At 38.7% G+C, this 23,693-nt stretch overlaps 1 protein-coding gene across 4 annotated transcripts in view; it reads right to left on the reverse strand.

Moving 5' to 3' along the window:
* Positions 1 to 23,693, reverse strand: part of DOK6 (docking protein 6) — a 214,043-nt gene that overhangs the window by 104,853 nt on the left and 85,497 nt on the right. For 3 of the 4 annotated variants that reach the window (XM_035550560.2, XM_050708955.1, XM_035550562.2), the window contains exon 2: positions 2,741 to 2,848. In XM_035550560.2, coding sequence (XP_035406453.1) covers positions 2,741 to 2,848 — 108 coding nt within the window. Of the gene's footprint in view, positions 1 to 2,740; positions 2,849 to 12,527; positions 12,699 to 23,693 lie in introns of all 4 variants that reach the window. The other variant, XM_035550561.2, reaches the window with a different exon arrangement.

A 23,693-nucleotide genomic window follows, 5' to 3' on the forward strand; every position in this document is an offset into this window, starting at 1 on the left:
GACCATACTGCCTAACTGGGGTTGAGTGCCTATGATCAAGTTTATCATTTGGATGTACAACTTTTTTTTTTTTTTTGGCAAACCTATTGCTCCTGATGTACTGGAACCTGCACTTATAACCAGTTTTGACTCTTGTTACTATTTGTTCTTCAAGCTCTACTTTGTTCTTTCTAAATCTACTTTGATATTTCTAATTCTGTTCCAACAATTAATTGGTCAACTTTATTACGCTTTCTAGCCTGTTTGGATACACTTCAGATTTTTAAGTTTTTTTTCTTATCTCTAATAACTTTTTCACAATATTACTTAGCCATTCTGACTTCTTTTAAGCCTCCTGCAACCCTCTCTTAAGGGTTAACCCTAACAGGCTTAACCCTTAACAGTACCTTAACAGGTACTCTCTGATCAGCATGCTTCCAAAGCCTAAAAGAATTTTACATTTCACATACCTTCTACTTTCTTCCACAAAAAAAAAAAAAAAAGAGAGAGAGAGAGAGAGAAAGCCTGCTATTTCTTCCCTCTTTTAAGTTGGTAAAATTGTGGTGTCTTTTTTCATCCTTTTCTGATACTGTAAGAACAGCTCCCAAGAACATTACCATCCCTGGGATGGATATGGAACTATTGCCACTTTATGTCCTCTTTGGAATAATGGGAGTAAACACAGCTGTTTTACACAACCTCTACAATGAATGTTCAAGGGAAAACAATACAGCTAGGCCTACTTACCTGAGCAAGAGTGTAATGATTTAAATTTACAATAATGATAAGTTATAATTAGATGCCAGAAACTGGAATGTTTAAACTAATTCACTGTTACTGTCAGGAGGCACTTGTCTTTAAGGACTGATGCCATTACTGGTATTTACAACAACAACTAAAAAATCACTAGGAAAAACAAAGCAATGCGTAAGAGCATTAGAGAATTTACAAAATAACAAATAAATCCAGATAATGTCTGGATGCAAGAAAACAAGTAAACAAACAAAGAACAACAAAAAACAGTCAATTTTCTATAGAGGTCAGATTATCTCCACATTAATAAATATTTATTTAGGATATGTAAAACAGAAGATTTTAGATCCTAGCTTTGTACTACTAGGCCAGTTTTTAAAATTTATTTTATTTTTTTCCTACAGTGCCTTCTGTAATTTGCATTGCCCAGTCAGTACACAGGTCTATCACATGAGTGTAGGACACATGCAGCCATCTAGGTGAAGTACCTTTGTGTTTAAAACACAAATTTGATTTAAGTTGCATTTCAGGTTCAAATATCTGTGGAAAAGTGGAGATGCTTAAGACCTTGATGATTTACTTACTAGGGAAGTGTGTTCCTGGATACTGATTTGAATGCAGATAAATGAAAGGTATCAATTTTTCACTTGTTTCTACTTGAAATGTAAAATTTCCTCCTGTAACTCTTTGCATGAGAAAGAAAACATGCACCATTCAGCCTCGTAAGGCTATGTGCTATTCACAGACCCTCTCCCAGAGTAATCTAGAGTGATCTGAAGGACACGAGTTGCTAGAGAAACCCAGTAAGTTTTGGGCCACTTCTGTACCACCTCTTTCTTCTACCAGTTACAAAGAGATTAGATGGCAATAAAGATCTCTGTGTTGATGTAAATAATTCTAATATTCACATTAGGTCATAATGAGTCTTTCACCCTTTCAAGCATGTTTTCTCTTCATACGGAGTCAGGTTTGCAACCTATATATTAATCTTCCTTAACAAAAACAGCAACAACAACAACAACAACAAACGTCTTTCATTTCTTCAATATAAAATATTTTTTTCATTGTTTCTTAGACTTCAGAGTTACCCTTCTTCAGCTCTGCACGCCAGATACCCTGCTTCCAATATATTTTGTAAAAAAATAAAGAAACAGAATTTCAACACACGGGCTAACATTTTGCACTGGATAACAATAAACATTTTTTGATCTATTTAAAAATATAACAAAGCAATAAGAAGCTCTAGAAAAAAAAAAAGAGAGAGAATGGGGATATTTATATTTGCTCTCATAATGACCTGCACTGTTCCTTCAATAGTAACACTCAAATAGTAAAAATTAGTATTCATAACTCACGCACATCTCCTTCATCACTTCTCCATTTAGCAGAATGGAGGCAATTGAGGAGAAAGCTCTCAAATAGTTATTATGAAATAATAATAATAATAAAATATTTTAAAAAGACATCAAGCCTGAGGATGAGATTCAGAGATCCTGTTTTCCAACACAAACATGGCAAACAAAGCAGGGAGAATCTCATTTAGTAAAGCCTATACTTTTACACTTAAAAATCCTTGCTGTTCACAAAGCTTGTGAGTTTTGAAGAGTTCTGGGGAAAAAAAAATACTTATTCAATGAGTGTTGCCATTACAACTGAGGCATTCATCATCTTCAGAACTCAGTCAATACTTAATAAATAATGGCTAAAATTTGATTAGGCAGACCATTTTACACATTTACAAAATACTAATATTTAATGAAGAAGAACCATGAATTTGTCACTTCACACACATTGGGGCTTTTGTGCTCATCAATAAAAAAATAACTGTAATATTTGACCTGCATTGCTGAGATACAGAGAAAGTTTACTGTGTTTTTAGTGTCAGGGTTAGGTTTTCAACCTGATTCCCAGTGTATTAGTTGCAAACTAGACATATCAAGAATACACTCTTCCCATGGAAGAGTGGTAGACAGCCAGTGCTTCAGTTCACTAGAAAGGCATGATTTACCTTATGGAAGTTCCTGAAATATGCTGCCTTCTCATCTGGAAACTTTTCTAGCCTCCTTGGCCCTTTACTGGAAGCCTTCTTGAAAACCAGCCAACATCGTCTGAAAATCTGGAAACAAAATCAATGGATTATATTAGCTTTTCTTTAGAGGTAGAAATTATCACAAATGCATTCAGTTACGTAATTCACTTAGCATGAAATTTTAAAGCCACCATATTTTATTTTAAATGGCCAGAAAACTCTGAAATATCAATTCTTTCTACACTAGTGATTCCAGTTCCTCAATTTATAGATATTGATTGTCAGTCTTTTACAGACTTTGTTGCTTCAGTTTCTCACACATGCCAAATTTGGCAATTGCGGAGATGCAAGTAAATCCACAAACTTTGAACATGAAAAGAATTATAAGGCTGTCATTAGGGAAAGTGCTTTCAGATATCACTCTATGCATTTCTAGCTTTCATATTTATATTCTATTTCTACAAGAGTATCAATGCCATTGAGAAACATTTATTGCAGCTTTTAACATAACACAGTAATCATCAGCTACTATAGTCTTGTACACACAGAAAAAGAAACTCAAAGTTAAAAATAAGTGATCATCGCTGGGCATCTATTTCCCTCACTTAATTCAATGACAAACTTTCTAAGGAAAAACTATGCAAATTATTACATTTTGGGAATGTAGTATAAAAGAAAATCATCCAAGAAGCACAAACCAAAACATTTCAATCAAAACCTCACTAGATTTTGCTTAGAATGCATGTTTAAGACTATTTACCAAAGGTCTGATGATAGTGCCATAACCAGAAGTTTAAAATTAATCAAATAAGAAAACATTTGCAGTTCAAAGACAAGCTGATTAAGGCTAATCTTCTAGTCTATTTGAGCAAGTAAGGGATTATATATTAATCTGGTTTTAAGATCTATGGGAGTAGTTTACTTCATTTTCCTTTTCAGTAATTGCATAGCTCTGTGAAAAATATCATATGGAATTTTATGTTATTATTTTACTAGTACATTTAGAATAACACACAAAAAACATTAGCTAATGGTTCTCCCACCCATATATACAGAAGAGTCTTATTTCTTCAGAAATTCTACAGAATTTAATGACACGACAAAAGAACTGCAGTACTATTTAGTTTGGATCAGATCAAGCAAATCTAATATTAGTGAAAAAAGGAAAAAAAATCAGTGAAATAGGGGCAGGGAGATCTAACTGAGTTTTCCTCTCATAGTGTGATATTTTCTAAACTGAGTAAAAGCAGCAAATACAGACACAGACACAGATTTCTAGGTTGGAAGAGACCTCAAGATCATCGAGTCCAACCTCCGACCTAACACTAAGTACTCCACTAAACCATATCGCTAAGCTCTACATCTAAACGTCTTTTAAAGACCTCCAGGGATGGTGACTCCACCACCTCCCTGGGCAGCCCGTTCCAATGCTTAATAACCCTTTCGGTAAAGAAGTACTTCCTAACATCCAACCTAAACCTCCCCTGTCGCAACTTTCGCCCATTCCCCCTCGTCCTGTCACCAGGCACGTGGGAGAACAGACCAACCCCCACCTCACTACAGCCTCCTTTAAGGTAACTGTAGAGAGCGATAAGGTCGCCCCTGAGCCTCCTCTTCTCCAGGCTGAACAAGCCCAGCTCCCTCAGCCGCTCCTCGTAAGTCTTGTTCTCCAGACCCCTCACCAGCTTGGTCGCCCTTCTCTGGACTCGCTCGAGCACGTCCATGTCCTTCCTGTAGCGAGGGGCCCAAAAGTGAACACAGTACTCAAGGTGCGGCCTCACCAGAGCCGAGTACAGGGGGACAATCACTTCCCTAGACCTGCTGGCCACACTGCTTCTTATACAGGCCAGGATGCTGTTGGCCTTCTTGGCCACCTGAGCACACTGCTGGGTCATATTCAGCCGACTATCAACCAATACTCCCAGGTCCTTCTCGGCCAGGCAGCTTTCCAACCACTCATCTCCCAGCCTGTAGCTCTGCTTGGGGTTGTTGCACCCCAGGTGCAGGACCCGGCACTTGGCCTTGTTGAACTTCATACAGTTGACCTCAGCCCATCGCTCCAGCCTATCCAGATCCTCCTGCAGAGCCTTCCTGCCCTCGAGCAGATCGACACACGCACTTAGCTTGGTGTCATCTGCAAACTTACTGAGGGTGCACTGGACGCCCTCATCCAGATCATCGATAAAGATATTAAAGAGGACCGGCCCCAGTACCGAGCCCTGGGGGACACCACTTGTGACCAGCCTCCAACCAGATTTGACTCCATTCACCACAACTCTCTGGGCCCGGCTATCCAGCCAGTTTCTAACCCAGCGAAGCGTACGCCAGTCCAAGCCCCGAGCAGCCAGTTTCTTGAGGAGAATGTTGTGGGGAACGGTGTCAAAAGCCTTACTGAGGTCAAGGTAAACCACATCCACAGCCCTTCCCTCATCCACCAAGCGCGTCACTTTGTCATAGAAGGAGATCAGGTTCGTCAAGCAGGACCTGCCTTTCATAAACCCATGCTGACTGGGCCTGATCGCCTGCTTGCCCTGCAAGTGCCGCGTGATGACCCTCAAGATAATCTGCTCCATGAGCTTTCCTGGCACTGAGGTCAAACTGACAGGCCTATAGTTCCCCGGGTCTGCCCTCCGGCCCTTCTTGTAGATGGCGTCACATTGGCTAGCCGCCAGTCAACTGGGACCTCCCCCGATAGCCAGGACTGCCGATAAATGATGGAAAGTGGCTTGGCCAGCTCCTCCGCTAGTTCTCTCAGTACCCTCGCGTGGATCCCATCCGGCCCCATCGACTTGTGTACATCCAAGTGCTGTAGCAGGTCACCAACCATTTCCTCATGAATAGCGAACGCCACATCCTGCTCCCCATCCCCTTCCGCCAGCTCAGGGCACTGGGTATCCAGAGAACAACCGGTATTGCCGCTAAAGACTGAGGCAAAGGCGGCATTAAGCACCTCAGCCTTTTCCTCATCCTTAGTAACTAGGTTTCCCCTCGCATCCAGTAAAGGATGGAGATTCTCCTTAGTCCTCCGTTTCGCATTGATATATTTGTAAAAGGATTTTTTGTTGTCTTTAACGGCAGTAGCCAGGTTGAGCTCCAGATGAGCTTTGGCCTTTCTAATTTTCTCCCTGCACAGCCTCGCTACATCCTTGTAGTCCTCCTCAGTGGCCCGCCCTTTTTTCCAAAGATTATAAACCCTCTTTTTTCTGCTAAGCACAAACCGCAACTCTCTGTTGAGCCAGGCCGGTCTTCTTCCACGCCGGCTCGTCTTTGGGCACGTGGGGACGGACCGCTCCTGTGCCGTTAAGATTTCCTTCTTGAGGAGCGCCCAGCCTTCCTGGACTCCTCTGCCCTTCAGAACCGCCTCCCAAGGGACTCGGCCAACCAGCGTCCTGAGCAGCTCAAAGTCAGCCCTCCGGAAGTCCAAGACAGCAGTTTTACTGGTCCCCTTCCTGGCCTCGCCAAGAATAGAGAACTCTACCATTTCGTGGTCACTCTGTCCAAGACAGTTTCCGACCACCACATCTCCCACCAGTCCTTCTCTGTTTGTGAAGAGAAGGTCTAGCAGGGCACCACCCCTGGTAGGTTCACTGACCAGCTGCATCAGGAAGCTATCTCCCACGCTCTCCAGAAACCTCCTAGACTGCTTTCTCCGTGCCGTGTTGTGTTTCCAGGATATATCCGGGAAGTTGAAGTCCCCCACGAGGACAAGCGCCAACGATTTTGCAACTTCTGCCAGTTGCCTATAAAACTCCTCATCCGTCTCCTCATCCTGGTTCGGCGGTCTATAACAGACCCCGACCAGGACGCTAGCCTTGCCGGCCTTCCCGCGGATCCTAACCCACAGGGATTCAACCTTATCATTCCCAGCCTGGAGTTCCACAACATCAAAAGATTCTCTAACGTAGAGAGCCACGCCACCACCCCCTCTGTGCTGCCTGTCCCTCCTGAAGAGCCGATAGCCAGGCATTGCAGCACTCCAGTCGTGGGAGCGGTCCCACCACATCTCCGTGATGGCAACCAAGTCGTAGCCTTCCTGCTGCACGATGGCTTCCAGCTCCTCCTGTTTGTTACCCATGCTGCGTGCATTAGTGTAGATGCACTTCAGCTGGGCCATCGCCTTCTTCACCAGCCTAGCCATTGTTTCCCCTGGCACGGCTCCAACAAGCCTTGTTTGAGCCCCGTCCCCCTTCTTGCCTAGTTTAAAGCTCTCTCTATGAGCCCCGCCAGCTCCTGGCCTAGGATCCGTTTTCCCCTTGGAGATAGGGACCCGTCTGAGGCCATCAGGCCGGGTGCCGAGTAAAGCTCCCCATGGTGAAAAAACCCAAAATTTCTGTGCTGGCACCAGCCTCTGAGCCACCTATTAACCACGTGAGCTTTCCATGTCCTCTCCGTGCCTCTCCCTTCCCCCGTAGGGATAGACGAAAACACCACCTGCACTCCCGCTCCCTCCACCAATCGTCCCAGCCCCCTATAGTCCTGTCTGATAGCCTTGAGGCTTCTCTTTTCAAGATCATCACTGCCAGCCTGGACTATCAAAAGCGGGTAATAGTCAGAGGGGCGAACCAGGTTTGGAAGCTTCCTGGTAACGTCTCTGACCCTGGCCCCAGGGAGGCAGCAGACTTCCCTATGTGTGGGGTCAGGCCGACAAATAGGGCCCTCCGTTCCCCTGAGTAGGGAGTCGCCCACAACAATCACCCTTCTTTCTTTCTTGGTGGAGGCAGTCCTGAGGCGTGGAGTCAACTTCCTCACCTCAGGCATCCTCCTGGGCAGGCTTCCTACCTCGTCCTCACCCACCGGTCTCTCAAGCTCCAGGGCCTCAAACCTATTGTTCAAGGGCACCTGGGAAGGCAGCGCCGGAAGGGGGGGGCATCTCCTGCGAGGTCGAGAGGGGACCTGTCTCCATTCCTCCTCAACTCGCAGGTCCCCTCCCTCTGCCCGATGGCAACAGGGCAGGGGGTCCACCCCCCTTTGGGGCGTCTCACCCCGGTCCCTCTCCCTCCGGTCCTGCAGGGAGTCACTCCACCAATCTATCTCCCGCTCGCACTCCCTGATATCCCTCAACCTCTGCACCTCCTCCTTGAGTTCCGCCACCATGCGGACCAGGTCGTCCACCTGCTCGCACCTCACGCAAGCAGTCCCTCTGCCTCCCGCCGATGGCAGCAAGAGGCTCAGACACTCCCCGCACCCGGAGACCTGAACTGCCGCATGTTTGGACGGGCAGTCGGTCTGGGTGTGTACTGACTTCCTAGAGAAAGCACTGTGCCTGGTGGAGACCATTGCAGCCCAGCTGACGGGAGAGTGCCGTTAGAGGAGGTGTCCCTATGGGCGGGTGTGAGCGCTCCGCCCTTCCTGCCCGCCCTGTTAGCCGCGCTAACTGCCTCGCTAACTGCCGCGTCACTCCCCCCGCGTCACTCCCTGTTTGCCGGCCCTGTTAGCCGCGCTCCTGGTCGCTCGCGCTCCCTAAGGGCTGCCTTTGAACGGCCGGGGGGAGGAGCTGTCGCTGACGCTGCTGGCTCCGCCTACGCCTCGTCAGCCTCCCTCACGAGGGCTGCCGGTGCCTGGCGGCTCCCTCACGTAGGCTCGATGCCCGAAAAATAGCCCTGCCTGTCCCGATCCCGCGCTCCGCTGCAGCACGCGTCTGCCCCGGAGCCGGTCGCCTCGGCAAGTGGTCAATACAGTGCCACTAAAATAATTAAGCTTATTTAACCATATTTTGATAGAAGAATACTGACACTATCCTGTTGTCATTATTTCAAATGAATGTTATCAGGCAAAACAAGTGTTTTCTTTTAAAAACCTACTAATTGGACTATAAGAACAATACATTTAAATATTAAGATTTTTATAAGACAAAATAGCATATAATGAAAACCTCTGTAATTATACTTAAAAAGTATACAAGTTTCTGTTTTGTTTGTTTGTTTGTTTGTTTTTTTCTTCTAAGGTTGTAAAGTGGCAACTGTACAGCTGTACTTTCTACCTCAGAAAATACTTCACCTAACCTGGGGGAAAGAAAAGACAATATAATTATCTCCTGAAAAAATGGCATTGCACTGTGGGACATTATAAACCATTTTTATTAGGTAGCGTTTTCTTCAAAAAACCTCTTGACAACACTGCAACTTATTTTACCAAAACTATAGCACTGCTCCCACAGTTGTCTTCTTATTAACCCATATTAACTCTTCACAGTGTTATGGTGTGAAAATCTCCACATTTGCAGGAGATGCAGAAGATTCACTTCTTTTTGAAGGGACTCCCTTTGACTCACTAGAAGCAATAGTGCCAACTGTCCTAAGAGGAAATATTTATCCATTTAATATGTGTTTCTTTTAATAATACTCCCAGCTCTTCTGGGAACTGTTCTTTTTTAGGCTATGTGTATTTTCAGTTCATCTCTCTTCCTCTGAGGATAGTATTTTCCTAAGTTCTTCACCAAGGTAAAAATCATTGCCTTCATTTCAAGTCTTCTATTGATTTCCGTTATCTGCACCTTAATAGTTTACTGCCCTCACAGACATCTCTTTAGAAAAACAGATCAAGCCGCAGGCCTCATCATCAGTGACAGCAGGTTTTAGAACAGCCACAGAATCCTCATTTTACAGATGACCTGAATTTTGGACAGATGGTGATAAGGTAACAGAAATTTTACGTCAATTGACTGAGTTGTTTTATTTTTTTTTTAATTATTATTATTTGTTTGTTTTTGTATCTACACCACAGTTATATTTTATTTTAATTTAAAATATCAGTTAGATCCAGTACCTCAGAAGCATGCCTAATAAACAGAAAGCTAGACAAGCTGACAGAGTCAAATTTCTTCCCAGGAGGATGAGAGTATCTTCCAGATAAAAGGTCATCTAATGCATACTCCGAAGCAATTCATTCAGTGACAAATGAGCAGGGTCTCCTGATTGGCAATTTCAGTCTTTTTTTCACTGGATACCAACCCGGGTGAGTGTGGAAGGGGTTCTGAGGGTCTACCAGCTGAACTGACAGAATTCAAGAGGGAGGCTTTGACCGCACCCCCCCCCCCCCTTTATTAGAGGTGTCTTCACAGTATCCATTGATGAGGGCCAAATGCCAGTTATCTTAATGGATGCTCCTCATTAGGTCTAATCCCAGAGCTGTGTTGAACACAAAGGCTTTGGCATATATATGGGCTGTGGGAATGAATGGCTTTTGCTTTTAAAGCAGAACACTTTGAACTGCAAGAAGAAGGAACTCAAGTTTTACCTTTGGACTGCTACTGCTTTGGTTTATTGACAGCTGTTTTTTCCAGACCTCTAAGGAGAGGAAAGATCTGAAGAAAGCAATGGCTCACTCAGCACTCCTGATTTGGTGTGTATGTACACCAAGACACATCCTTGCATTTGATTTGATTTTTTTTTTTTTTAACCTACGATCACTTTTAAAACTGGTAAAAAAAAAACTTACACAGTTCCAGTGGATTTCAGCAGTATTTTATCCGATCACAACAGACAGTTTGTACCATAGTGCTTGAAAATGCATTAGCATATGAATTTACCTATAAATATGAATAAATAGGTGCAGATGCAAGCACACAGCAAACAAACATTTGCCTTTCATAAGGCACCTCATTGTTATACAGAAACCTATTCAATTATTCACAAACTATGAGATACTCTTTTATCCCTGGCCTAGTTTAAGATGCCATTGGCTGTAATCAAAACTTCTGAAAGACTTCTGAAGTCCTCAGATAATTGGGGTAGTCATTGTGAAGGAATTCAGCATCAGCCCTTTAACAACAGAGAGAATGATAACCACTTGCAGGTTTTGTCTCTATAATATTTAGTACTTCCTGTGAGATTTGTGTCTGTTTCTCAGACATGCATAGTTGAAGAAATGCCAAATATTTGATCATTCAATCAGTTTTACAGCATTCTTGGATAAGCATCCAGTTCAACAGAAGTAATTTAATAATTTTCTATGAAGGACAAAAAAAAGTTTAATGACATACTAATTCTTTTTTTCCCAGAGAAATTCAGAAAGGTAACATTAAATATGTGCTGTATTGGGGTTTCCTTTTTATTAAAGTATCATTTATAAGGACCCAAACTAGTTCAGTACAAGTCCTGAGGAGGACTCTAATGAAACTACCTGCTGAGTCCGTGTCAGAGAAGAGTCTCTTCAAACAGAAATATTATTTCCTCTCTGTTTTGCAAGATGCCCACTGGGCAAAGCAGAAAAAACACTCCTCTCAACCCCACTATCTGTACACTTCCACATCAGTAAGCAATGGCACTAATTCAGCACACTTGTGGTCAGGTGAGAGCTGGTTCAGCTGCCACTTGCCATAGCACATAAGGACAATTTTCATGATGATGCAGAGGCTTTCAGGGGCAAGCAGCCTCTCTTGCTGAAGATGGACTCTGCATAGTCTTGTCCTGTAGCAAAGAAAAAGGAGTCCAGACCTGGAACAAAATAACCTTATCTCCCCAGAATGGTTCCTGAAATCTTTCTAGTCGAAAATTCAGCTTCCATTGCTACTTCATTTAATCTTTAGATATTCCCTTTTTATATTTTACTTAAAATACTGCTATAGACCAATTTATGATGAAAATCTCTGCTTAATCTCTCCTTAATTCACCTTACTGTTCCAGTGATGTTCTTATTTTTTTTAATATTATTGACTAATATATGCAAAAGTCTGGCCTCTGAATAGATCGCTATTCTTCACATCTGTACCACAGAGTTCTGTTTTATTATTGTCATGTTTATTCATAATAAACCTATTAAAGGACACATTACAGGATATCCATCGACTAAACTAGTTTTTTAGAAAGAAGGATTTTTTTTTTTCCTTTTCCTAAAAGAATTTAAAAGAATTAGCTTGCTGTGGGAATCTTACATATGAGTTTCCATTTTCCAAAGACTTATAAAGCCTTTTAATACTCATTTACAAAGATGCAATGCCTGTCTTTATCCACAGCTGTAACTAATTGAGCTTTGACAGTCATAATTGATATTTAGAGAAGGGATTTTTATTGACAAGTCTCTACATGTTATTCCAGAAATTCCACCTAACACTCAAAAAAAATATATTTGTTTTTCATTCATTTTAACGTTTAAGTAATCATCCCCCCACCCCCAAAAAAAAAAGTTACAGTTGTATAGATCTGTAATCAGATCCCTTAAGATTTCTTAAAGAGATACATTCTTCTGAAATCTCCGTCCCTCTATCCAATAGTACAAATGGCAATAATTTCCTCTACTATATTGGAAAACCACCTGATTTTCTGTCAGTAGAAACATGACAGCTGCAGAAACATTCGCCTCTTGAGAGAAGCAGCAGGGAGCCAGCTCTTAGCTACCAACAGAAACCATCACTGACCAGGACAGACTCCAAAGTATCGTTCATGGAGCTCTTTGCTAGAGAAATCCCAATGGTTCTCCCAGGAAGACACCTGCATACTAATATTCAGTCTTCGGTTTACATCTCATTATTTACAGAAGAGGCTGGCTGATTTATCCTCCCTTACTTTCCATGTGCAGAGGTCTCTTATTAGATGACACATCTGCAGTAAAAGCCCTAAAACATTAAAAGTTTAAATTGACTTTGTTAGTTTTCTCCATTAAAAGCGGATAAAGTTTTTATGGGGTATGTAAGAGAAATACAATATGTCATGAGATTAAAAAACAAAGACCAACAACAACAAAAAAGCACCTTGACACTCAAATTAAAAAATGTAGCATTCATTGTAATAAAAATTAAAACAGTTGTCACAATAAAGTCATACTTAACCATTGTTTTGACACCACCGCTTGTTGTTGTTGTTGTTTTGATTCTCCCATGTATACTTTGGCAAAGGGAGAAGAGATGAGAGGTGACATTTCACTGCTTCAGCGGAACTACACGTTGCACATTTAAATAAAATTTAAAAGGTACTGAAGAAGTTATTGTCTGTGAAAAGGCCTAAGAGAAAAATGAGAAGACAAAAATCACTCATGCCTCAGCTAAAGAGCAAATTATAAGATTTGAACTATTGCTGAATAAAGTCAACAGAATAAAAAAAAAAGAAGTCACCATTGGAGTCCATCTACCTGTTACCAATACTTTGCATTAACAAGATGGAAGCAAATATTGTTGTAACAACACATGCCATTCCTCCCCCCTTTGGTTTCTGGGCACATTTGAAATGAAGGTGCCCCAGAAACATTGTTTCTCCTGTCTTGACCAGCACAGATTTTACTGCCTACTTTTCTGAATTACAGTTACCACAGCACCCAGCAGATATTTTACCAATGGCAAACTTCAATCTGGATGACAAAGCCAACAAGGAGAAATAATCCAGGCACAGCACTGAGCTTCCAAATGGGCACAGAGCAGTAGGAATCAAGGGTACTGCCCCTTAACCCCATGCTAAGAAGTTGCCCACTTCCCCACAGACAAGCAGGGTTTCCCCATGGCCATCTGACACCCACCAATCTCTGCTCAAGCAGGAAGCAAGGCAAAAATAACCTACATCCCTGACCAAATGTGTGAGGTTACTTGCTTCTGTCATTAGCTCTGGGATGTGGGGCTGTTTGTTCTTTACCACAAGATACAAAAACCCTTAGGAACATTTTTTTTTTTCATTGATTTTAACTTTCCACTCTCTCTTGTCTATTTCAATATATTTTCTTCAAACATTGCCAAAGTGTCTATCACAAAACATTCACAGTAGGAGCAAAACTGCTTAAACTGTAAAGCCAGGATTCAAAAATCACAGATATATCCTAAAATGATCACTAGTAATGCCTGTAATAAGTAAATATTGTCTGAAGATGTGTTGTTGAAGGCCGTCAAATATGGAAAGATTCATCATGTTCCATATCCTTGTTCTTGCTCTTGAGCTTTATTTTATTATCCTACTTAGGAAGCAAAGATAAGCCTGTAGTTTAGAAACCTTGTAGTATGACATTCTACAAGGTTATAGAAGACAATTAGGCCTTAGATCATTTTGGTGTCACAGTTCAAATCCTAAATATTTTTATAGCATATTCTTATTATTCTTATTTTCCAGATTGCAAACATGATGGCATTTAAAAATAGGAATAGAAGAAATATAGAAACATCTGCCACAAACTCAGATTAGATCAATCCTTGTGGGCTTGATTGCAGTCAGTGAGAATTATGATGGTTAAAGATGATTACGGACAATTCACCCAGTTATACTATATATATGTCACTTTTCTATAACATACCATTACAGATTCATATACATGTTTATAATATACTGTAATTTGTGGTTTTATAGTCACAGGCTATATATGTAATCCATAAGATTTATTTTACTATTAGAGAGTTCTGTGAAATCAAAGCACACCATAGTAATTTTTTCTTCTTTTGGGGGAAACAAGAGGGGGATACATATCTGGAAAGACTTGCATGTTTTATTCTTCTGAACAGTGATTTATTTTTATTTTTTATTTTTTTTTTACCCTTAGGTACCTACAGCTTAAAAACTCGGCATCCTTATTTTGCTTCAAAGCACCAGCTGGGCAGTTCAAGGATAGGACAACAAAGAATGCACTCAGATTTCATAGCAGTCTGCACCTCAACAGAATTTATCACTTTTTATTTGAACCAATTATTTTAATAAAATCAGTTCCAGTAGCCATTTTTGGCTTCTGCATTTCCAACTCAGTTTCGGCAAGACTAACGTCAGTGACTCTTTTGAAGAAAAACTAATACTGCTCTCTTCATGTTTGGCCTCATAAAGTAGATAAAAAACAAACTGTTTACAACAGTTTTAGCAGGCATACAGCAGGAAAACCCTAGGATTTGGAATATTTTAAAGAAATGATTATGGCCAAGAAATATCAGGCATTTCATTGAGCTTAAACAGAACATGCAGCAATTATCTATGAACAATTATGTGGCCAGAATTTGTACCCAAATCTATATCAAAAACTTAGAGAGAAAGCTGCAGTTTGATTACCCTCTAATACAGAATTTGAGTAATTTCTCAAACTGAACCAAGTTTGTGCCACTATTTTATTTCAGTCACCAGATGCTATTGTTGTTTTTTTGATGGAAACATCATTTTTTTCACTGCTTTTTATACTGTTTTACTTTAATTAGTTACAAACACACATAGTCCACTTGAATATGACAGACTGATATTCTGCAATGACAAGTAGTATTTACAGAGGAGAAGTTACAACTTCTCTCTTTAGTTTTTAATCATGTAGCTATATATTGAAGTAATGGAAATATCACTGGAGTAAAGGTTCTTAATTTTTGACTCTTCCATGTATAAGTTTATTAAAGCTGAAACACAATAACTTTTACACATATTTAGTAGAAACTCATAACTTTGTTCTCAACAACAACAAAAATAAATAAATAAAATAAAATAAAATAAAATAAAGGCACTTCCCACGTCTGCAAGGGAATTTAATGTTGAGAAACAGATAAAGCTGGAATCTTTATAATACAAAAAAATCAGACCTTTACACACAACCTGAAATAACACACTTACATTGAAAGGAGATATGAATCTACTCAGATCCTAAACATTGTACTTTAGGAAGGTAGGGATTTGTGAAAATAAGTGTTACACAATCAAAACCATGCAACAGAATACATTAAAATGAAGCAGAGCTTCTGAACAGAACAGTAATATGTTCTATACTGAAGGAGAAAAATTCAAATCATTTTTGCAGCTTCAATTCAGAGGGTTGCAAGCTCAAATTCAGAGTCAAAAATTATTCTTTAGATTGACGTCATCATCAGATAGCATTCTCTCACATCTACCTGTAATTCTCCCGACATTGCAGCATAGAAACCTCTCTCAGCAAAGCTATCACAGTCTTCAAGATGCTGTTGTTTTGACTTATAAAATAGGTGGAAATAGTGTGCTTAGCATGAGATTTAATAAAGCTGATCACAGCACTAAGTCCAAAGCACTTTTCACAAAGATTAAAACTGTGAGTTGGATATAGATGCCACTGAATATTTATATAGGTGCATAATTTCTAACAGCAATTGATCCTCAGAGTAGAACAGGAAAGTTAGAGTCTTTTATTTTTGGATGTGTTTTGTAGTTTCAGCATGTGTCTATTAAATCCTGCAAAACCAGCCACATTAATACTGGTGAAAGACAACTGTGATCTATAGGTGCTTGGATCTATTAAGTGCTTGGTCACTGTTCCAAGCATTCTTGAAGTGTATGCAACATATTTAAACACAGCAAGATTAAACAATATGCTAATGTAGAAGAAAAGCCCTTCAAACATCCTCTGATATATTGTATTGAAGAACAGCATATAAATTCTGAAAACTGCACTTATCCATGACATATGATTCAATAAACCTCTAAATTAGCAGGTTGTATGAATCAATCATTTCCTAAAAATCAAATTTATCATTTTTTTTTCCAATGGAGTTACACATTCTGCTTTGACTCTCCTTAAGCGTTATGACATCCACTAGATTTTATGGAGAAATTAATTTTATATAGAAAAGAAGGTGCTCTGAAAAGTGAAGCCTACTATACGATTAAAGTAGTACCCTGAAAACAGCAATGATCAAGAGGATGTCTAATAACAGTGAAGTTTTATTGATATTTGATCACCTGCGCTACTGTACCCTTAGGTTAAATTCTTCTGCCAAAGAATCACAGATTGAACAGATGCCAGTGTCCCCCCAAAGACCTTCATTAAATCTTTTAACCTAACTGAAGGGGAGGAAAATTAACTAATAGCTGTAAGTAACCGGAAATAGTTAAAAGATCCAAATTTGCAAGAATCCTCTGCATTAGTAATAAAAAAGATATTCAAAAGAAGCTTGCTGTTGAATAATTTGGTGATTTTTTTTTTTCCAGTAATCACAGAATTATCTGGAATCTGTAAAGTTGAAGCAAACAAAAAATCTTATTTGCTCTAGATAAAAGTTTAAGAGGAAGATGTATATAATAAATATTTCAAATACTTCACTCATTTGTATTAGTGGTATGTTTTCTTCCATTTCTGCTACTTATTTTAAAGTATTTCCTGAAAAATCTCTAAAATCTATCTATCTATCTATATATCTTCTATTGCAATTCATCAGTATTGCACTGGGAAGAAAAAAAAAAAGGAGAGAGTTGTCTAAGCAAGAAAAGGGTGAGAAAACAAACATATTTACACAAAACTAAGAGGATTTGGAAGAAAAAGCTATAGCCGTTAGCTCATGTAACTACTAATACCAAATCTGTTCAGCTTTTGTTGCAACAGCAAATTTTTAACAGATAAAGACAACATTTACTCAAAGAAAACTAGCATGAATGATCTTCCCTAAGAACTCAAAAGCAGCTGGTGTGCTACATCCCCACGCAGCACATCCTCTGGGGATATGTGTTGGTACGGGGGTTGGAAATAATTTTGTTGCAACCCAAGGGAAATAATGCAGAGGAAAAGCAGATGGTCTCCAAATCCAGGTTTCATAAGTACAAAAGACCACTCTGAATTCCCTGCTCTGTACCTGTGATAGATCTCAAAAAAAGTCTGCCCTGGAAGTGTTTTAGAGATTCACCCAAAGTTTATCCAAGTAAATCCACAGAAGCCATGTCAATGCCAATATGCTTTAACTCAAATCCAACACAGTAAAACTTAAGGCATCATAGGTCAAATGAAAATTTCTTTGGTAAAGGAAAGGTGGTAACCAAATCAATTATATTATCTCAAGAAACAACCAATCAAACAAACAAACAAAAACTGTCATTGCTTCCACTGATTATCATCAGCTTTCTAGACCCTGTAGGAGATAAGACTATCCTTTTACAATCACTCCCAATGGGCAGAAAAAAGTGATTAGTCTGCTCAGTTGATGCTATCTATTTTGATATTCTAAACAGCTGCATACAAATAGAAATACGTTGGTTTTCTTTGCTCTGGGGACCACCTAGGGACAGGACTGGACAGCAGAAGAGAAAAAATACTGCAATATTTGTGGTCAAATTAAAGAGACAACCTCTGATATGCTATATAGACAATACGCTATCTAGCATCCCGGTTCAATATTAACTAGAACAAGTCCTTTTTCTCACTTGCAGTACTAAAAGCACAACCGCAGAAAACAGTGTTGTTCACATCCTGTGACTGCTGAGATAGTGTCAGTTACAGGTTCTGAAGTTGTTATATGTATTCTAATACAAAAGAGAAGGAGGGAGAGAGAAAAAATAAGCTTGTATACTCATTAGTATTACCTCTAAATTAGTAGTAACTGGCAGTATTACCAGAAGCAAGATTTGGCTTTGCAGTATTAACTGATTAATCTAATACTTTAGTTGTGAAGTTTCAGGTAGAGACTTAAAAAGTAGGAGACTTGTCACAGATACAGTTTATATGAGAGCCAATCAGTTAACTCACAAAATCAGAACAAGTCAGCTTCCTTTTTAAGCAATCTTTCAATGCAAAAAGCCAATAGAAAACTATAGTTACAATATAAAATATGCAGATTGTATGGAAAATATCTTGTAGGGTCAATAAAATAATTATTAATTATTTTTATCTAGCTTTATTAATAGCCACTCTGAACAAGAACATACTATGAATCATGAACTAAATGAAAGTTGTCAAATTCTGATGAACACAGAGGCTGTCAGAGGGTGGACTAAGATTTTTGGGGGGGCATTTTTTATTTTTTTTTCAATTTTGTATTAATGAAATAAGCAAAGTGTGATGAGCAATTCTTCATTATGCAGTATAAGTAATTCTTACCTTCTTCAAGGTAAGAGTTTATATACATAGTACCAGTAGACTGGCTCACCACAGGTACTGTCTTACACATCAAGAGTCCACAGAAAGTGTACTTTTTTTTGACCTATTTGTTTTGTAATGAAGTTATGGAGAAATAAACATTGCTTCCACCTCTGAAAATTCCCAAATGCTGTTCAATACCTTAAAATCAAGGGAACCAAAGGAAGGAAAAAGTTATCAATGTGGAATTACATAAATGAACACTCATAATCCCAGGCATCCTCAATGAATGGTTCAGAGTTGTTGTTTAGATTTACACACTTATGCACACCAGATAATACATACTGACAGCAGTAGGTAAATTTCAGTCTCTGCATGCTAACTAATATATTTTCTGGTCATACACCAATAGTTTTATTGATGTATTTCTAACATAAGTAGGTCTCTAAACTCCCAGTTAAGTTTCCAGTATCTTGGAAATCAACCCAAGCAACCCTTTATATTAACAATAAAAAATAAAATAAAAATTTTAAAAAAGGGTATCCAGCATATAGACAGATCTAAGTGCAGCACTGCAGAGCAACAATTGCTACACATACTACCATATTGTTTTAAAGTCTGCATTAAGGTGACTCAGCTTGCATATCAACTGAAATAGTTAGATGAGAATTCATAGATGAATGAGAAAAAATGTGCAAGTCACTGAGCCCTGCCTCTTTGGTTGTAGAAATCCATGCAATAGGTGGCCACCACTTTTTGAACAACTTCTACACATCAACATATTTATATCCAAAGAGATATCTGAAGTCTGTCAGTTTTTCTTGTCCTTGTTGTACTGGCTTACCAGAATAGACTAATTCCGTTCCCGAGGGATAGAAGGAGAACAGTATCAGGTATTTCACAGTCATGCTTCTTTTTTCATAGCTTTGGAAAGCTAGTTTTTTGGGGGAAATTAATTCATAAGTCTTACCCAGCAGAAATTTTAATTCTTGCAGCTAACATTTTCACGAATGGATTTTTGCCTTTGAATCCAAATCACTTGGTTTAGTATATTTTTCTGTTGCCTTTAGTGCTTTTAACATGTATTATAATGAATCTATCAGCAGGAAGAACTGTTTAAGTGCAGACACAGTAGTTCAATACAGAATTCACCAGTGAATTCACAGCATCAGTTCACAGCAAGACAGTCACTGTGACACTCAGTAGCTGAGGATCCTGAACCATCTTACCTTTTGATGACAGAATCTTTTGTTCTACTTCTCTTTAGAAGGATCCTACTCTATTCTTTTTAGCCAGAGCATAGTATGTAATTTCTCCTTCATCTCTTCTACCTTTCAAATTAATAAGCCACTGCTTCCTATTGTTTTCCCTCAGGTCTTTTTAAGTCTGCCTGCTGGTCTTTAAACATCTTTCAATAATCACCTTAAATGAGTTCAGTCATGGTTTATGATGGATTTATGCTTTTAGACTTTATAAATGAATAAAAATATTACATAAATGGACTTGACCCATAATGGAACATCTATCAGACATCTTTACAATGAAATATTTCACTGAACATTTCACAGAATTTTACATTTCTCTACTATTACCTCTATTATTGCTGCTATGTCTACTGATGCATATGACAAATTCCTTTTCTGCTGTTAACAGGCTTCATTCTTCTGTTATTAGCAGCACAGCAATTAAGGAATATTATTAGCATTAGTAATTGTCTCACAGGGTAAGTTACTGGAGATATACAAGAATGCCATAGAATACATAGTCTGCTTATTTCCATCCTACACACATAGCTGAAATCTTCTGTTTTTATAGGAGACATACCAAACAAAACATTCTACAACAATACTTGTTTGGATGCAAAGTCTTTCAAAATATTTTCCAGATATTTTAGATGCTTCTATCCTTGTTTCTGGAGTCTGCAGAAACATCATGAAAAAGCAGTGGTTTCCAATGGTACAGACATTGTACAGGTACAGGCAATGAAGACGAGTTCTTGGGGTTATTATAATTTTTTCTATACTTAGTCTTTTACGAAAGTAATAGCACAGTTGTTAACTACAGTTTCTGAGTCTTATTTATATTCAGCTTTTCGAGTCATCTTCTGCACATGGGGGTCTCACAGTTAGTTACCTGCATCATAAAACAGTGAAAGCAGTATTATCACTGACCACAGACAGAAACAGGAAGAGAGAAGTGGTATATTTCACCAAAATTAGTCAAGTTTTACTTCAAAACACCATTGTTAAGATGGGTGGTCAAAATTACCCAAAAGCGGTCTGTGTGCATGAATATTTTCTAAATTTCTTTTCAGAATTTTCTTTTATGCCCCTGGCTAATAAAAAATTGTACTCAAAAAATAGTTAAAACAAAAAACAAACAAAAAAAACAAAGAAGATAATACATTTACAAACTATACCTACATAGATCAATAGTAGAGCTGGTCTTGTGGACAAACTCTTTCTAGAAGCACAGAATCTAATCATTTCTTATTCTATGTCCTCCTTGTAAGAACCATTAGAATTGTTCTGATGGAATGTGCATAAAGTAGTCCATATATATCCAGTTTGTCTTTCAGTGCTCTTCATCATTCAGACATCATGAGAAGGCCACAATTTTCTGTCCTTAGTCAAGAAGTCTTCAAACAACCTCTGGTTACAACTGAAGGCATATAAAACCCCTGCACCCATAAAAAGAATTTGCTTTGGACTAATTCAAATGTTTTCAGTTCCTTTGGATAATTATTGTTTTTTTGTCCAGCCAAAACATCAGTAATTTTGGATTAGACCATGTTTTGGGCTTAGTCTTGGAGTCTTAGTGTTTATTTAAAATGGGATGACTTTAAAAGCAAGTTTAAAAGTGTTTCCCTGCCTTATTCCCCTGCTATATCTACAAATACAAAAGAACAGTTTAATTTATTATAGGAAATAATAAGCTTTTGATATATATATATATATATTTCAGGAAAAGGAAGACAAGCCTAATTAAAAAAATAATAATAATAATAATAATAAAAACCCTCAGTGACCCTTATGCTAATTCAGTACCACAATACAACATATACTTAATACCTTTAAGGTCATGCGATTCTATGTCATCAGAATTGTCACTGTTCTTTGTAACAACAATACATCCCTTTTCCAGAGATGCAAGTCACTTATGTAACTGAGTGTTTGTACTAAATATACACCCACAAAAAAATAAATACAACTTTAATCAGACACTTTATTGTGAGGAATGTATGCCATCAAAATGAAGGCACAGAAGATATCAAAATTTAACTAATTTATAGGTACTAAAATTGGAAAATTCATTAGCACAGAGGATGTAAACAAAGTGTATGTTCTTCAAATAACAATACTAATGACAATAAAGCACTTGCAAGGTTTACTGACTGCAGTCCTTCATTTCTAAGGCAGCACTTTTTCAGATATTACCACTGGTGATTAAAATTTCTTAGAACTGTCATGAAGATGGTGTGTATCATGTAAGAGAGTGCTTAAATTAAGAAATGTATTTTAGTATCCCTTTCATTATTGCTGCAAAGAACTCTTGCAAATTGTGAACAGCAAAAGTTTGATATGATGGCTGAGATTATTTTAAAAACACGTAATAAAAGTCAACAGTCCCACTCAGGGCTGATGGACTAGCTAACCTCAATGATCCTAATGACTAAAGGCAACCTTTAGTTTACATTTTCTTTAAGAGACAAATTCAGATACATTTCTCTCTGAAGAGGTTTTCTGAGGAAAAATGACTTGGAGATGTATTTCTCTACAGACACTTTTTTTTTTTTTTTGTTCTTCTGTTTTGCCTTTTATCCCCTTTAAAATTGGATTTAAATGAGGTTGAGCAGAATTGGTCCACAGGGCCTATGAGAGGTTTTGCCACTTGTCGACAGGGTTTGACAGGGCTGTCAAGCAAAGGCAATGGCTGGAAGGTATCAAATCAGTTTCCCATCATGTTCTAGTTCTGCAAATGTTAAAAGAATTAATACAATTTGCTTCTCCCAAGCCAACCTTGCTCTCTCTTTCCATTTCCCCTCCCCTCATCTTTCTTACTGCTGTATTCTTGTCAGCAGCAAAAATGTCAGCTTTTGGGAAAACTTAGGATGACAGCTCTTTCCCCACTTAAGATTGCAAAAATATCTGAAATTCAACTTTCTCCTTTCCAAATAAAGGTCTTCCCAAAAAGGGTTGTCAACAGAAATTTTTAAAAAGTCAGTGAACTAAACTATGGGTCTTTCAGCAATGGTTGTGGCCCACTATGCCACTATGTACCTGTAAAATTTGATTACGATGTCTGTGGATGAAGGTTTAGTTATTTCTAAAAAAAAAAAAAAAAAAGTTGTTTAGTGTTGCTTTTTCTAGAGTAAGGATATGTATTTTTTTTCCTAAATTCATCATGCTCTATGCCTCTGAATTCCATAATTCTGACCTCATCTCTTCAGTCTATACATAGCACAGTTGAAAACATGCACACAGATGTCAGACTCTGAAAAAAAGCTGAATAGAAAATAGATTTCAAGCTCTCAAATGTTAGTTTCCATTGTTTTGAAAGTATGAAGGGAGAGAAATAACTCCATATCTGGGATCAGAGTTCTATCTGCTATTACAAAAATGTGTGCTTTTACTTAACATCATACAATGCACTCTCTGTTGACAAGTTTTCAAAGTTTTGACCACATCATCTAGATACTTATACCACAACACTTCTGGGATAGTTCAAAACTTGTATCTTTTACTCCCAGTCTAGGATAACTCACACCCTGCACATGCTAAATACAATGATTTTGTTAAATTTTATAGAAGAAATAGTATAGGCACCATATGGATTTTTAAATTAAGGTGCTTATTTCCACAAGGACACTTTTCTCTCCTTTTCTGTGTCATGTTTTATGAGAAGCACAGCACAAATCAGCATTTACTTCTGTTGTTGTAGTAGTGTTTCGGATGAAAACATCCATCATGAATCACAGAATCATAGAATTAAGGTTGGAAAAGACCTCCAAGATCATCTGGTCCAACCATCACTCTACTACCAATGTCACCCACTAAACCACGTCCTTAAGCACCTAACTTAGTCTAGAAAGGCCACAGGCTTAAACCAACTGCTTTCTCTAGATTTCATCAAGGCACTTAACACCTTACAAACTAGAAGTTAAAATTTCATTGATATTTAAATGTATCGCCTCTGTATTTCTAACATTCTTGTACTACTGCAGGAGCACTCCAGTGTCACAACA

The sequence above is a fragment of the Cygnus atratus genome, chromosome 2 (genome assembly GCF_013377495.2).
Source record: "Cygnus atratus isolate AKBS03 ecotype Queensland, Australia chromosome 2, CAtr_DNAZoo_HiC_assembly, whole genome shotgun sequence".
Lineage (NCBI taxonomy): Eukaryota > Metazoa > Chordata > Aves > Anseriformes > Anatidae > Cygnus > Cygnus atratus.